The 17,608-nt window shown below is 34.8% G+C and overlaps 1 protein-coding gene across 3 annotated transcripts in view; it reads right to left on the bottom strand.

The window, feature by feature from the left end:
• Nucleotides 1-14,688, bottom strand: part of LOC138706528 (zinc carboxypeptidase A 1-like) — a 148,655-nt gene extending 133,967 nt beyond the window's left edge. The window contains exons 1-7 of one of the 3 annotated variants that reach the window (XM_069835918.1): nt 14,477-14,637; nt 12,622-12,752; nt 10,842-10,917; nt 7,866-8,067; nt 6,242-6,423; nt 3,819-3,918; nt 1,042-1,229 (exon numbers count right to left, since the gene is read on the bottom strand). In XM_069835918.1, coding sequence (XP_069692019.1) covers nt 1,042-1,229; nt 3,819-3,918; nt 6,242-6,423; nt 7,866-8,067; nt 10,842-10,917; nt 12,622-12,752; nt 14,477-14,512 — 915 coding nt within the window. In that variant the 5' untranslated portion in view covers nt 14,513-14,637. Of the gene's footprint in view, nt 1-1,041; nt 1,230-3,818; nt 3,919-6,241; nt 6,424-7,865; nt 8,068-10,841; nt 10,918-12,621; nt 12,753-13,058; nt 13,196-14,476 lie in introns of those variants that run through there. The other 2 variants (XM_069835915.1, XM_069835916.1) reach the window with 2 other exon arrangements.
• Nucleotides 14,689-17,608: the final 2,920 nt, after the last annotated feature.

Below are 17,608 nucleotides of genomic sequence, written 5' to 3' on the forward strand. Positions count from 1 at the left end.
TTAGATTGCGTGTTAGGCATTCTAGGAGGCAATGATCAATACTTCCTAAATTGTTGCGGCCTGGATATTGAGTATAATTTCCAAAAGTTACGAATAAAATAAATAATTCTTTAATGCATAGGCCAGTACTAGACTACAAAAATGATGGAATTCACAAGATTATCGATTTATTTCAATAAATGAATATTAATTTCTTCTATGCATAGATAATATCTGTCTTTTGTTTCACTATGAGTCCTAGTAAAATGCGTAGGGATATCTTGGTATGTATAGATGAGGAGGCGAGACCTGGCGTGTGAGCTACACGAGAAGGGAAAGACTGAGCTGTCAGAAATTGAATTATTTCATTATGCTTAATATTATACGAATCTACTGACACATAAGTCCATCTTATCCATGCTCATTGGTAATTTGGCCATGGTACATGGTAAAGTCACAGGACATATCTTTCCTCCTTTACTCTAAATCAGGGCTGGGCACCGAGAGCGAATCCAAACTCTAAATGGGGACGCTTAATATTCATCTATCATGGCATCAACGCTACACGGTGTTCAGTGGTAAAAGAAAGGGGTTGAAGAGAAGTCATATGGCTCCTCGTGAGAGAGTAGAAATTGCTCTTGGTGTCCAGCCCTGCTCTATATGCATATAAAGAGAGAGAAAAAGAAAGACAAAAAAGAACGATAATGGGGGAGAAAGGAAGGGGCAGGGGAAGAGGTAGAAGGGGAGTGAAAGGGAGGGGAAGGAGAGAGAGAGGGGACAGACAGAGTTTGTGTCTAGTAATGAAGAACTGACAACATAGCTTAGAAAAAGAGAGAAAGTGGGGGAGTAAGGGGCTGAGGGAAGGGAGAGGGAGAAAGAAGGGAAAAATAAGGGAGGGGAGGGAATGGAGGAGAGGGGGAGGAGAGCAGAGGGGGAGAGAGAGTTTTTGTCTAGTAATGAAGAACTGACAACATAGCTTCGTTGAGCGCAGTTTCTTTATATTCGTATAACAGAATGTCTTTAATCTTTGGCGACAAATAGGCTTATACCAGCTGCACTCACCGCGTGTTTCCTGTTGTCCAATCTTGTCTGCAGCTGGATGTACAATTTGACTTCCTCTTTCTTCTGCAAGAAGAAATTCCTCAACGCCACTGATTCGCTTTCTGAAAATGCAGACGGTCCTGCATAGAACTCATCGCACCCCACACCGTCCGAGGTTGCAACTTGCGTGCCGTTTTCGAAGTCTCCTTCTGCAATGGGGGTTTGAGTCACAAAAAGCAAATGTAAGTACAATTATTCAAATAATATAAATAAAAATATACATCTATATACATACATACATACATTTTTACATGCCTTGCAAAGTTGACACACTTTACTTACTTACTTACTTACTTACAAATGGCTTTTAAGGAACCCGAAGGTTCATTGCCGCCCTCACATAAGCCCGCCAGCGGTCCCTATCCTGTGCAAGATTAATCCAGTCTCTATCATCATACCCCACCTCCCTCAAATTAATTTTAATATTATCCTCCCATCTACGTCTCGGCCTCCCTAAAGGTCTTTTTCCTTCTGGTCTCCCAACTAACACTCTATATGCATTTCTGGATTTGCCCATACGTGCTACATGCCCTGCCCATCTCAAACGTCTGGATTTTAAGTTCCTAATTATGTCAGGTGAAGAATACAATGTGTGCAGTTCTGTTGACACACTTTAGATACTCAAAATTATGAAAGGTCTAACAATTATAATTTATTAATATAACAGTTTTATATGTATATTGTATTATATTCCCAATACAATTTAAGAATGATTTGAAACATAAGAAAAACATGTATTTTTTTATTATCATCACTGTATTGTGCCTTTATGTCATTTTTTATATTTCATTATATATTTTTATTTGTATTATTTGAATAATTGTACTTGAATAATAAAAAGTATTAAAATGACATACTTTGGTGATTGGTAAAGCACAAATTGCTTATTGCCTTATTGCTTATAAGTAACTATGTACCAAATGCATGTTACCATTTTACTCGCTTTTCGACATAATTCCAAGACCCATTTAAGTATTTTACCAACGTAAAACTAACATCAAATAACCTCTACATAAACATTCCATCTGTATCTGTCAGAGAGTTTATTGTCTTACTTTCCACTGGAAAGTTCTCACATCATCATCAAATGAAAATCGATTTCCTGAAGGATCTTCATTTAACTTCACAAACAGAAGAAATTCCAGAGGGTTCAAAGACGATATTTGAGGGCTATTTCAAAATTTCCAAATCTTTCTTTAAATCTCTTGATGCGGAGTTGAATTTTCATGCTAAAAACTTATACCCTGAGACAGCAAGCCAGCATTTTTTCAATAATTAATCCTTTTAGTGCCGGCCGGCCATTCTAGTTGTCCACAGAGTCACTGCCAGAAAAATGTTAAGGACCATTCTAATGGTTCGAATATTTTCTTATGCTATTAAATTGAGAATATTTTATGCGTGCTCTAGCGAATTAGAAAGTGTCAAATTTTGCTCCGATTTTTATCTTAAAATTAGTGGTGTGTAGAACTCCTTTTTTAATGAATACATTTACAATAGAACTGTGTAATTTCTATAAAATAAACAAAGAAGAAATACCAGTCTATATCACAGACGCACTCATTGCTAAAACTCCAGTTGTGAGCGAAATTCCCCCATGGAAATGGGTGATTCCAGAACATAGCATACACATTCCAGAAAATCATTCCAAAAAAGATCCTCCATACATTCTTAAGTTAGATGCCATGGAACTAATTTGCAGCGCATATAAGGATCATCTTCAAATTTATACAGATGGATCTCTAAATCCTAATAATGGGACATCATGAGCAGTGTATTATATTCTAAAATAACAAGAAAGTTATTTCATACCGTGTTCATCCTCCTCCAGTCTTGACACTGAATTGCTAGCTATTGATGCTGCTCTTCAGTGTGTTACTCAAATTTCTGAAACATCTATTTGCATACTTATCGACTCCAAGGGGGCTATATTTAATATAATTAAATATGTACCAAAAGTATATGCACATAGCATTATTCCAATTCAGAAACAACTAAGTAAACTAAAAAAAACTCCAAAAGGAAATAACAGTTCAATGGATACCTAGTCATTGTGGTATACCTGGAAACGAGAAAGTCGATAATATTGCAAAACAGGCAACATATTTGCAACCAAGACCTCTTCAAGTGATATCTCTATCCAATGCTTTTGCTTCAGTAAAGTCTCATCTTACAAACCTATGGATCAACAATTGGCTCTCTTCTGACAAAGGAAAAATTTTACAGTCTGTACAAAAGAAACCAAATGACCTGCCCAGACATGTTCAAGCATTTTTAGCAAGAGCCAGAACAGGTCACATTGTCACTCAATTGTACCTACACCTATTTCACATTTCTGATAATCCTACTTGTCTGTGGTGTAATAATCATGATGAAGATCTGGAACACATTCTTCTATACTGTCCATCCATAAACCACAAAAGAAGTAAATTAAAATCATCAGTACCAGTTGCAGAAGACACAGCCCTGCAGTATATATTGATTATACCCTAACTCTGGCTACTAGCAACAGGCATCTATAATGAACACCGATCAAAATACTCCTCATTTCTCGTGAAAAACAACAACTGACTAGATTACAGTGGACTATAGTGGACTTTATGGTTTCAGCAAACAGCTGGATACATTAAGAAGATTGATGATGATGATGATGATGATGATGATGATGATGATGATGATGATGATGATGATGATGATGATGATGATGATGATGATGATGATGATATATTGGAGCTACATACCTCCCCAATGGTAGTCAAAGTTCCTGTCGATATTGACACCAAAACATTTCCCGTATTTTGTAGAGATCATCCGCCTGTTCTTTCTGAAGGCCAGCGGTTTCTGTTACAGAAAAGGAAGAAAGAGAATAAATTGACTTGACCTCGGTTAATAGTAGTAATATGGCTCAGATTGGAAGTTCCTGCAAACTAATTAATATCGTTATTGCCTTATTGCAAGTGACTGGGTTATACATAAACACCATTAAATCTTCATTCTTCTACACACTCTTTTAACACTTATATTATGGTAACTGATTAACTGTTAAATTGTTTAATAGTTATTTATGCAACAAGTGGATAATCTTAATGATTATGGCATGAGTGAATGTTTGTCGCACTCACTATCATTCGTGGGACAATTTTCACGACTGTCATAATAAGATTATCCACGAGTTGGACACAACACTTTATGGCATCTTAGCATTATAAATTGTAGGAAATAAATTATTAAATAATTCGGCATCAATAGCTGACAAAGTTTTTATATGTTCGTATCGATTAGTTGTACCTGGCATTGGCATTGAATAAAGAGAAATGGATGACCTTGCAGATATTACAAACTCTAGTTATACCTTAGGTATCAAATTTTATGTTACAAATGTTCCTTTATTTTGTTAATATAGTTTCTCTCAACCACAGAACTGTTTTATGTGATATTACAAAAGTGATGCAAAATTGTTAGATTGGAAATAAATGATACGTTACCTTCTGTCCTGCATTTCATTTCTTGTTACGTGAACTCTTGTTATGAACGTGGTTATGATTATGATATGTTCCTTGTAACGTGTTTGAAATGATCTACCAGAAGACAGAGGGAACTCACAAGGATTCAGCAGATGATGAGAAAAACATCGAAACTAGTCAATCAGGTAAAGTAACATAATTATTTAAAATGTCAACACAGTGAAGTAGTTATTTATTAATTTAAATAGCTTAACAGCTAATCAATAACCATTAAATAAAAAACAATATTTCTAAAGGAAACCTTCTCCAAAAAGGAATTACCACCATCAGCGGAACAATTTCCAGTACTTAAGCACATGAATAAATTAAATATCTAGGCATCACATCAACAAGACTTTGATTTCTAATTCAAAAGAAATTCTACAAAAATTGCACAGAAATCTTAACACTCTTGCAAACACCCATTACTACAACCTCAATAGAAATTAACAGTTGTAAACCAGTTCATAGGTCCTCAAACTGAACATTGATCATATTCTCTCGAAGTCCTTCTACAATGTTTCGTAATTTGCAATCTTTTATCATCGACATATTAACACAGAAAAACAATATTGCACCGTGTCATTCTCTTTGGTCAGTAACCTTTATATGAAACAACGAGTCAAAGTCAGAATAGGAGAAGAAACGTCAGAAGGAAGTGAAATAGGGAAAGGAGTACGACAAGGATGCCCTTTATCACCTACTCTGTTCAACATCTACTTGGAGTATTTAGTGAAGAACTGTTTTCAGAACATAGAAGGAGTGATAGTAGGAGGAAGAGGAATAAAGTGTGTAAGATTTGCTGATGATATGGCGTTGTTAGCAGAAGAGGAGATGATACTAAGGGATATGCTACTGAAGTTAAATGACAGCTGTGAGCAGTATGGAATGAAGACGAAGACCATGGTCATAGGAAGAAATGTAAAGAAGGTAAACTTGCGAATTCTAAATGAGACCGTAGAGCAAGTGGACAGCTTCAAATACTTGGGGTGTACTATAAGCAGTAACATGAGCTGCTGCCAGGAAGTGAAAAGGATTATAGCAATGGCCAAGGAAGCTTTTAATAGAAAAAGGAGCATCTTTTGCAGACATCTGAAGAAAGAACTAAGGAAGAAAGTAGTGAAGTGCTTTGTGTGGAGTGTAGCATTGTATGGGGCAGAAACATGGACATTACGACGAAGTGAAGAGAAGCGAATAGAAGCATTTGAAATGTGGGTATGGAGAAGAATGGAGAGTGTGAAATGGACAGACAGAGTAAGAAACGAAGCTGTGTTGGAAAGAGTGGGTGAAGAAAGAATGCTGCTGAAACTGATCAGAAAGAGGAAAAGGAATTGGCTAGGTCACTGGTTGAGAAGAAAATGCCTACTGAAGGATATACTGGAAAGGAATGGTGAACGGGAGAAGAGTTCGGGGCAGAAGAAGATATCAGTTGATAGACGACATTAAGATATATGGATCATAATGAGGAGACAAAGAGGAAGGCAGAAAATAGGAAAGACTGGAGAATGCTGGGTTTGCGGTGAAAGGCCTGCCCTTGGGAAGAACACTATGAATTAATGAATCCTCTATGGGGGACCATTTCTTAAGAATCTTACGAAGCAAGAAACCAAGCGAATCACTATGGTTGGCACTTATATTAAAATATTCGACACTAGACGAACCTGGTCTTTGCTCAAGTTAGGTACAGTCACTGTGTTGTAGTAGAAGCCGTGTGGGTTTCCAAGCGGAATGAAGTACCAGTTGAGCTTCAGCAGAAGGGGTATCTTGGACTCGCACTTCTCCAGCAGGTTGTATATCAAGAGAATCATGGCGGAGGGAATGCTGATACCAGTAGGGTCAACAGCTGTGTTACCAAGCAGAAGGTTATACTCAGGTAAACAAAATAAAGACATGGGAATATAAGAATTCTGCATAGTTCCTTTAAAAATTGTATAAAAACAAGACTAAAATAAAGTTATAAAAATTATAATCAAAATATGATAAAATCACTATTCGCAATCAATAAATTTAAAGAAGTCAATCTAGAGAATGAGATGAAAGATAGTTTGGTGATGAGGTTTGCAGAATTCGAAACACTTAAGAAAAGAGTGTGAAGTTCTACGTTCCTTGAGTTGGAGTCACGGAAGACTTTACAAGAACGGTGATAGATGATCAAATAGTCAGATATTGCACACGTATCTGACGCACATATTATAAACACTCTGTAGCTTGTATGAATTTAGGTCACTTAAGTGGGGAGGTACACTATCGGTCTGCAAAAATTTAGTGAAATTCATTTTTTTTATAGCTCAGCTGCTATAGAAGCTAAATGAACAAACTTTTCATACTTAATATACATATAATGATTTTTACAACCATAAAGCATTTACATAATAAAATCTGCAATTAATTAAATATCTGCATGATTCTTTTACATAAATATTCCAAAGACCTACATCAACAACATAGTCTAGGATCTTTTACATACAAGAAATATTATTTTCTTAAGAAAAAATTTAAAAAAATTTAATATTGAAGGTAATGATTAAGAAAAATAAATATTTCTTGAAGGAATATGCAAAAAAATCCTATACGATGTTGTTGATGTAGATATTTAAAACATTCCAGTAAAGGAATCATGCATATATTTAATTAATTGTATATTTTATTATATAAATGCTTTACAATTGTAAAAAATATGCAAATTTGATATTATTTTTACAGGTAATTATTAGCTATTTTAATATTCTGAATAGTGTTTTATAAAGTGTAATGTATGTGTATTAAGCATGAAAAGTTTTGTTCATTTAGTTTTATAGTAGCAGAGATATATAAAAAAAAAATAAATTTCACTAAAATTTTGCAGGCCAATAGTGTACCTTCCTCTTTAACAGAATGTTAGAATAAGAGAAGTGCGGCATAGGGTTTGCACAGGGTAAGTTTTAATTGCTGGGGTAAGAAGTTACTTATGCGACTCAACAGTGGAGGAACAGGTTATTTTATTACTTCTGTAAGTTGAAAATTTCAACTTAGATTATTACCGAAATAAAAACCATGATATTTTTACAAAGATATACCACATTTGTTTAAACAAGTATATATTGTTACAAAGAATACATAGCTAACAAACGATCTTGATTATGATGATGATGATGGTGATTATGATAATACTCATGATGGCGACAACGGTAAACTTATATCGATCCTTATGTTAATATTGGGCTTGTTTTTAGTTAAGAATAACATCATTCTAATGTTTATTGTATTCTGTACAATTGGTATCAAACTTTAGTAAAAAAGACTTACAGAACACTACGATTCCCGGTTTATTTTTTGTTTTATTGAAGTCGTAGGTCACTTCCACCACTTGGATGGATTTTTCCAGCACAAGCGTCCCGTTTAGTCCCTCCACAGTGCTCGGTATGTGTCCGTAAACTTTGTCTTCCAGTTCGTGAACACGTACCTTCCAGGGGTAATACTTCTGCAGATCCCGGATTTTCTCTTTCAGCTAGGGAAAAGCAATAAATATCCTTATTAATATTGATCTCAAAACAATACACATATGATTTTAGAAACGATGCCAATTATCGAAGATATTTTTATTTTCTCATTATACGAATTATAAATTAATTATTTTATTGATATAAACGGGTTAGAAAGTATTGATGCATTGTTAAGAAAGGGTGTAGATTGGACTTTTAAAATTAATGTAGCGAGTAAGAAATCCACAATGTTTCTAAGATAAGCTCTACTTTGTTTCCACCTGAACAAATATCGCCTGAAAAAGATATCTTATTCGTTTGGATTGCTAAAAACAGGTAGGGTTAGTCTAGGTGATTTAATTGTTTGTAACAACTCCAAGTTCGAACTGCCTTCTCTAACCACTGCTGTTCACCTGAAGGTGAAGATAGGATTAGTAAAGCAGATTTGGCTGTTTGTAACTATTATAACAAGTTCAAACTTTCTTCTCTCCCCATTTCTGTTCAGCTGAAGATGAAGATAGGATTAGTAAAGAAGATTTGGCTCTTTGTAACTACTATAACAAGTTCAAACTTTCTTCTCTCCCCATTTCTGTTCAGCTGAAGATGAAGATAGGATTAGTAAAGCAGATTTGGCTCTTTGTAACTACTATAACAAGTTCAAACTTTCTTCTCTCCCCATTTTTGTTCAGCTGAAGACGAAGATAGGATTAGTAAAGCAGATTTGGCTCTTTGTAACTACTATAACAAGTTCAGACTTTCTTCTCTCCCCATTTTTGTTCAGCTGAAGATGAAAATAGGATTAGTAAAGCAGAATTGGCTCTTTGTAACTACTATAACAAGTTCAAATTTTCTTCTCTCCCCATTTCTGTTCAGCTGAAGATGAAGATAGGATTAGTAAAGAAGACTGGCTGTTTGTAACGACTCCAACAAGTTCTAATTTCCTCCTTTCCCCTTTGCTGTTTACCTGAAGATGAAGATAGAATTAGTAAAGAAGATTTGGCTGTTTGTAATGACTCCAACAAGTTCGAACTTCCTCCTCTCCCCATTGCTGTTTACCTGAAGGTGAAGATCTGATTAGTCAAGCAGATTTAGCTGTTTGTAGGGACTCTAACAAGTAGGAACCCTGATGTCTCCCCGATTTTGTTTACTTGAAGGCAAACAGCCCCCAACTTTTTGATCCCAATTTTTCACATGAAGACAGAGATAGAGCCGATCTTCGAAATGTCGTCAATTACTTCTTATGGATAAAACATATCAGTAGTTAATGAAAACGCTAAAGTACATTAATTACCTATGATTGTATACAAGTGTATAATTCTTTTTTGCATGAAATATTTTTTTTATAACTTGCTGGTTAATTTGAATTTTTGATGTTTACAAATTTTTAATCCCACTTTGAGTGCGTACTAAGAAGTCCACTTTAATAAAAAATATGAATAACATTGAAATGTTATTTATGTAAACATAAGACAAATTTGTAGACTGAAGCACATCAAATCGTATGTTAACTCAGAAAGAATATAATTTATAACTATCTTACAGCAAAACTAAACTTTTAGCATTTAAAGTGAAATATATTAGAAGTAAAATAGTAGTATAGGAAATATAATAGAACAAGTCTCTACATTAATTTATTATTTTTATCATTCAATGGCAGTTCTTTATAACACATACGATATTGATCATAAAATCCACAAATTTCACTATTGTGTGGGACAATAAAACGAACAATTGGTCGTAAAAGAGGAATGATATGCAAGACTCCTGAATTAAATTCCTACGTTCGGTCGCTGAATATTCCTTGCTAGATCTTAGTCGAAGTGGGGATATAAGAAATGAGAGGTGCACATATATAGGCCTACAGATTGGCAGAAAAATGGCATGAGATTTATAGGATCCCTGTAATTACGTGAAACGTGTTTGCTCTCGGTTGAGTGTTATTGTGATGTTTAGATTCTTAAGGAATTGACTCTTTTTGTAAGGATTGTGAATATGATTCAGAGTAAAATTAATTGAATGCAATTTATGTCTTGTATTATTAATGATTATTTTTCCTTTATTTCTTTATTTTAAAATGTCATATATCTGTATAAGTATATACAATGAAATTACTGTGCTTTATCCGAATTGGTTTGTTGGATAGCAGTTAGTGTTTAGTAGTATTTATTTATTTAACCTGGTAGAGATAAAGCCATCAGGCCTTCCCTTCCCCTCTACCAGGGATTACAACTGCAATCTTATGAATAGAATTAAAATTATAATTACAATTAATATTAAATTTTCAATTACAATCAAATCAGACTAATAAAATATTACCTGATTAATAAAGGCTAGATAATGTAAAAGTTAAGAACAAAATAAAAATTACTGAAGCACAAAAATGAAACGTAGAATACTAAAATTATATAGTGAAGAAATTACTGGATATTGAAATATTTTATGCTAGAATAGGAGAGTATGGATCTATAGGTCTATGATAAAATAAATAAGAAACACAATTAATGCAAGGAAATGTCTGTATCTCTATCAAAAACTATAACAATACCAGAATCTGATCCGATGCTAACAAGTGACGACAGAATTGTGTGATGTAATTTACTTACTCTTGTTAAAAGTCCAAGGAAATAAAATAAATTGAAAACATTATGTAGAAATGAATAGATAGTGCAAGGCTCCGAGGAATTATGTTCCGATTATCACTAGTTAAGGAAGAAACTGCAGATGTTAGACGAATGATTGAAACAGACTGCAGTGAAGTCTAATCTTGAAGGATAGTTATAATGCTGTAATTACCACTTACCACATGTGGATATGGGTAATCTGAATCCTTCAGTTTCTTGTCCTCGGGCATCAATATGCTGTCATCGTAAAGAAATCTGCAATACAAAATTATGTACCTGTGGTTAAAAATAATTGTTGTAAGTATAGCGACCCAATGAATTAAATGAGTGAGTTAACCAGTGCTTGAAATTTAGCCGTAATGTGCACTGTTAGTTAAACGTTTACAACTTCGGTCTTCTAAATTCGAGATCCAGGTTCAAGTCCCGACGAATAAGAGTTGTAAGAAATTTCTTGGGATACATAAATTTATCCTGTCATTACTCAGTCGTATATAATTCACAATGATCTTCATTATTGATGCAGTAACAAAGAGAAATACAATCTTGTCTAGGATAGTGTAATTCCTATTGCACATGGTTAACAAACCAAATAATAATCAAGGAAATTCCTGTGGTTGCCACAGAAACCTTACTATTCTAATATGGAACAGGAAGAAATCAGATTTGTCATAACTTTAAAAATAAGACATATCAATGTCTCCATATTTTATAATCTAATACCTGGGATGAAGATAAATTCAAACAAGACGAAGACTATCGTCATACGAAGAAAAAGAAAAATAAAGAAGGTAAACTTGCGAATTCGAAATGAGGCAGTAGAGCAAATAGCTTCAAATACTTGGAGTGTACTATAAGCAATAACATGAGCTGCTGCCAGGAAGTCAAAAGGAGTATAACAATGGCAAAGAAAGCTTTTAATAGTAAAAGGAGCATCTTCTGCAGACCTCTGGAAAAAGAACTAAGGAAGAGACTAGTGAAGTGCTTTGTGTGGAGTGTGGCATTGTATGGGACATGGACATTATGACGAAGTGAAAAGAAGAGAAGCGAATAGAAGCATTTGAAATGTGGATATGGAGAAGAATGGAACGTGTGAAATGGACAGACAGAATAAGAAATGAAGCTGTGTTGGGAAGAGTGGGTGAAGAAAGAATGATGCTGAAACTGATCAGGAAGAGAAAAAGGAATTGGCTGAGAAGAAACTGCTTACTGAAGGATGCACTGGAAGGAATGGCGAATGTGAGAAGAGTTCGGGACAGAAGAAGATATCAGATGGCAGACGACATTAAGATATATGGATCATATGCGGAGACAAAGAGGAAGAGAGAAAATAGGAAAGAGTGGAGAAAGCTGGGTTTGCAGTGAAAGACCTGCCCTTGAGCAGAACACTATGAATGAAATGAATACCATTAATTTGGATGCCTTTTCGAAAACAGTATTCGGATCTTATATTATTGAGCATGGATGAAGTTTCAAATGTCTAATACATCACAATCGACGGATTGCAATAATTATTATTGAGGAGTTACTTTAAAATTCTTAGAAATGCTAATTTAAAAATTGTTCTCCAGACTTGAAACTATATTCTAAATTCAATGCTAAACAGATTTAATAGTTTATGGCGTTCTATGATGATGATGATGATAATAGCAGAGAAAGCCATGGCGTAACTCAGTTGTCTAAGGCGCTTGCCTGCCGATCTGGAGTTGTGCTTGGGCGTGGGTTCAATTCTCGTTTGGGCTGATTACCTGATTGAGTTTTTTCCAAGGTTTTCCCCTAACATAAAGCAAATGTCAGGTAATTTATGGCGAATTCTCGATCTCATTTCGCCAATGATCATCTCGCTATCACCAATTCCATTGATGTCAAATAACCTATTAGCTGACACAGTGTCGTTAAATAAGCAACTAAAAAAACTAGTGTAGCAAGTATATTCACAGTTCTTCAGAATGCATAACTTACTTGCCGTAAGTTCCATTATAGACCTTTGACTTGCAATCAGCCAGCAAATCAATCATCTGCTCTATGGTCAAATCTTCAGGGGCATCGACTTCTTGCGGCAGATGGTTTAACTTTCTCCCTCTGCACTCAACCTACAGAAATTAAAATATCTTCATAATCATCTCTATTATTAATAGATTAGACATGAAAAGTTGTTATAACTAAATGTTGTAATTTTTGGATTCAAGTTCTTCACTCAATCTTTTAAGATCTCTTTCTTTCGTTTCTTCGATTTCTACATTTGTAGGGTAAGAATACAACACAAATTGTTAAATGTTATGAAAAAACAGATTCTCAAATGCTCTTAATACATGCGTTGTAAAAGCTATATTACAATACAAAAATACTTAGTCATACGTTAAAAAGTGTTAAAATTTAAAAAAAAGTTTAGGCTATACCTTTGACAGACGGCCCCGTTTCGACGTGATGTCACGTCTTCCTCAGTGTCTCCTGAACTACTGGTGATCTTGAAATCTGTGATGTGCATTTGTCGCTTGTAGGGGTGGGGGTATGTTGCTCTTATGGTGGGGGCTGGTTGTTTGTGTGTTATGACGTATCATGACGTCGAATAATGTGTGGGTATTGAACTGTAATTGTGTGTTAAGTATATGTTGTGGGTATGTTATTGTATGTTTATATATTTCGTATTGTTCTAAGATGTTTAACTGTGAACTTTTTGGTGTGATGTGTAAAATTTCCATATCTGTTTCTATATTATTGTAGTCATGATTATTGTTGATAATGTGTTCTGCATAATTTGATGTGATGTAGGGTTTGGTTATAGCTTTAATATGTTCTTTATATCTTGTGTGAAAGAATCTTCCTGTCTGTCCTATGTAAAAATGTGGGCAACTATTGCATTTTAGTTTGTAAACTCCAGTTGAATTATATTTATTTGAATGTTTAATGTGATTATTTAGATATTTCTGTGTTGTGGTATTTGTTTTGTATGCTATCTTGTATTTCAGTTTTCTGAATGAAGTTGCAGTTTTGTGAGTATTGGTATTGTGATATGTTAATGTTATGTATTTATTCTCACGTGGTGTTTGTGTTGGTTTGTTCTGTTTTTGTTTTGCCTTTTTTATTGGTGTGTCTATTATGTTAGGGTTATATCCATTGTCTTGTGCTATATATTTTATTGTGTTTAATTCTTCAGTGTAGTTGTCACTGTTCATTGGTATATTAATTAATCTGTGTGTCATTGTACGAAAAGCTGCATGTTTATGTTGTATGGGGTGATTTGATGAATTGTGTGTGTGTTGTGGTTGTAGTGGGTTTCCTGTATATTTTGAATTCGTGTCTGTTATTTGTTTTGGTTATGGTGATGTCTAAGAAGTTTATAGCTTGGTTATGTTTTAACTTTTTAACGTATGACTTCTAAGCTTGGTTATGTTTTAACTTTTTAACGTATGACTAAGTAATTTTATGTTTTTAACAAACAAAGTATTAACGTGAACTTTAATCAATGAATACAAAAAATATTCGTGAATTTGAAATTCCTTTTCAGATCGAAAAGTCAGCCTACATTTGCTCAGACAAACCTGCCAGCAAACTTCCCTGCCTTCAATGTCTAGTACAGACCCAGAAACAAAATTTGGGCCACCTGAATTTTCCATGCACTGAGCTTATAATTGGAACTTGGAAAATTCAGTTGGGCCAGAAAATTCATGTGGCCCAAATTGTGTTTCTGGGTCTGTAAGTTACTAATGTGTAATATCAGTATTTTACATCAATATACGCTATCTGTGCCTATGTCAAAAGCAGGAGGAAGATGAATAATGTAAGAAATTGTGAAAAGTAAATATCTCTGTCTTACCTGTGAGGCTAAAATGATCACTAGAAACACAAACATAGCGAACTGCGACACAGCACTGAGTGATATAGAATGAATACTGCCTATGGCTCCATTGTGCAAGATTGCAACTGTGAAGATCTCTGATTGTTTCACTCCATAAATATTTCCTCGTAAACATACGATTTATTAGAATGTGTAGAGTGGTGGAAAGCAATACATGCGCTCCATTAAATCTTGTTGTATAATAAATAAATTGAAATTAAATTTTAATGACGGCAAACACTGAGCACACGTATGCAGGAACAAAAATATTTAAAACTGTACTCAAAACTGAGAGAAAAAAAGGACAATTAAACTAATGAAGAAAGGATACTCATAGATTTCTGTACCGTAACTCTACAAACTGAATTGAGAAAAATATTAAGAAACTGAAATAAATATATTCAGGGTAGAAGAAATAAAAATATTCAATGTAGAGGAAATGAAAATAAGCTATGAAGAATTTGAAGTGGAGAAGACCCATTCACTATTCTCAGTGTAAGTCTAGAGCAGCAGTGACCAAAACTCGAACTGCAGTGATTACATGCGACAGACAGCCTATGAAGTAAGGAGACGGAAGAAAGGTACTTGGCATGAAAACTACAACCAGAGGTGGTTCCTGTACAAACATCTTGATCAATCCCGGGGTTAAAAATCTTAAGCTTTGCTATATCAGTAATGTCACTGCTGTCATCAAGAGCCAGTAAAGGTGAATCTTTCTTATATCCCAGCCACTATAAGAACTTGATAAAATACCAAGCTGTATCAGTAATGTCACTGCTGTCATCAAGAGCCAGTGAAGGTGAATCTTTCTTATGTCCCAGCCAGTATAGGAACGTGATAAAATACCTTGAAAATGTCTTCTATTTATAGTATTGATTAGTATAAATTGATGTGATCATTGGGAGAGCTATAATCGCACCCAACCCAACTTTTTTTTTTTTTTTTTTTTTTACATTGGGGAATTTAATTGAAGTGAATTTATTATGGCAGGCAGAGTAACTATCTCATGCCCCCACGTTTTGTATTGCTACATGTGCACTTCATTAGAACCAGGTACCCAGCCTTGAAGCCGTTAGCCCTGTGAACTTACAGTATATTTATTTTCCCCTATTATCATATTATGGGATTATCTAAGAAATTAGCAATTTCTTTGTTATATATAGTAGAAGAGAAAGAGTGGGAGAAGGGAGGTAGTCCATGGGCCATTTCTTTTAGGGTTCATCCCGACATTTGTCTTATTACTCAAGGGAAACCACGGAAAACCTTCAGCAGGATGAGGTGTCGTGCTGACGACAAGCCAATTGGCTACAATGGGGTCTGTATATATTGAGAAGGAAGGATGTCTTTTAATCATGATTTTAAGTACAAATACAAATATTTTAAGAAACCATAAATAATTATATACAATAGATCATGTTCAAAACATCTATGCAGCCAATAACGTGATGACCCTGAAACAGAGAAATAACATTATTAGTGCCTTAGTAGACATATGTCTGTTTGTCGAGTCCTGTTGTTGTTTAGTGTTCAATTCGATTTGCGTCTTGTACGTTATCATTCCAAGCTTAGGTCTTTCGTGTTTATCTAAAGCAGGGTTGTAGTTACCCAGGGAAGAAATTAATGGGTTGTTGCTGCTGTACGACTTGGTGTACGTGCAGAAGGCTTGATTATAAATATATTCTTGAATTGTCAAAATTTCGAGTTCTTTATGAATCAGTCTAACAGGTGTTACTCTAGGAAGTCGTGTAATGAATCTTAAAAGTATGTTTTGGAAAACCTGTAACTTATTAAGAACTGTAGTAGGTGCATGTCCACAAGCAGGACAAGCATATAATATTATTGACCTAATCAATGTTTTATACAAAGTGAAGGCTGTATGTGTGTTTAAATTTCTGCTTTTATTTAAAATTGGGTACAGCTCCACCATTCTAGAATTGGCAAGTCTGAGTTTCTGTAGTACGTGTTCGGAAAAAGTGAGCCGTCTGTCTAGTGTTACTCCGAGATACTTAACTGAAGTTTTCCACTCGATTTGTGATCCATTTATAGCTAATTTTGTGTGATTTAATCCCGGTCTATTGAATTTATTTCTTCTGCTAAATAAAATGGCTTGTGTTTTCGATATATTTAATTTAATTCTCCATCTGAGGAGCCATGGTTCAATTTCACGTAGGTGATCTTGAAGTCTGTTAATGGCAACTGAATCATCAGTGTATAGCGTTAAAATACTATTATTGAAATTTGGATTAAAGGGTAGGTCATTAATATAGATTTGAAACAATATCGGTCCCAGAACGCTGCCCTGAGGCACTCCAGCGTTGATACCTCGCGACGTGGAGTGCACATCGTTCAGTTTAACCTGGAACATTCTGCCCCGAATATAATTATCCAACAATTTTACTAAGCGGTCATTTAAATTATTAATTAATTTATATATCAAGCTCGCATGCCAAACTCTGTCAAAGGCTTGTGTATAATCTAGGAATATATCCGCTGTTGTTTGGTTTATATTAAAAGCCGTAGTAATGAATTCCGTCGTGCAGAGCAATTGCTGTGTGCACGAATGACCTGAACGGAATCCAAACTGTTCATTTCGGATTAGATCATTTTTCCCGAGTTCGGATTTCAATCTTTTTTGTATGATTTTTTCCGCAACTTTACCCAAAACGTTTAGTAGACTAATGGGGCGATAATTGTGTGGAACCGATTTATTCTTTCCTGGCTTAGGAATTTGAATAACGTGAGAGTGTTTCCAGATGTTAGGGAAATAGCCTATCCGAAAGATAGCATTTATGATATTTGTAAGCAATTTAAATGCTTTCGGTGATAGCTGTTTCAGTACTTCAGCTTGTATGCCATCGGGACCAGGAGCTTTTTTATTTGGCAAGTGTCTAACTTGCCATTTTATCTCGTGAACACTAGCAGGACGGACCTGTGGTGCGTCGTTGTTGTTGACCCAACCCAACCTAAATACGTACCTTACTTATATACGAAAATCGTCGTGCGTGAAGGAAGAATACCGCCATTTTTCTTTAATGTAACAGTGAGTTTCAGTGTTGCCAACGTAGTAATAATACTACACACCTAATCAAACCTAACCTAACCTTTATCATA

The sequence above is a fragment of the Periplaneta americana genome, chromosome 9 (genome assembly GCF_040183065.1).
Source record: "Periplaneta americana isolate PAMFEO1 chromosome 9, P.americana_PAMFEO1_priV1, whole genome shotgun sequence".
Taxonomy (NCBI): Eukaryota; Metazoa; Arthropoda; class Insecta; order Blattodea; family Blattidae; genus Periplaneta; species Periplaneta americana.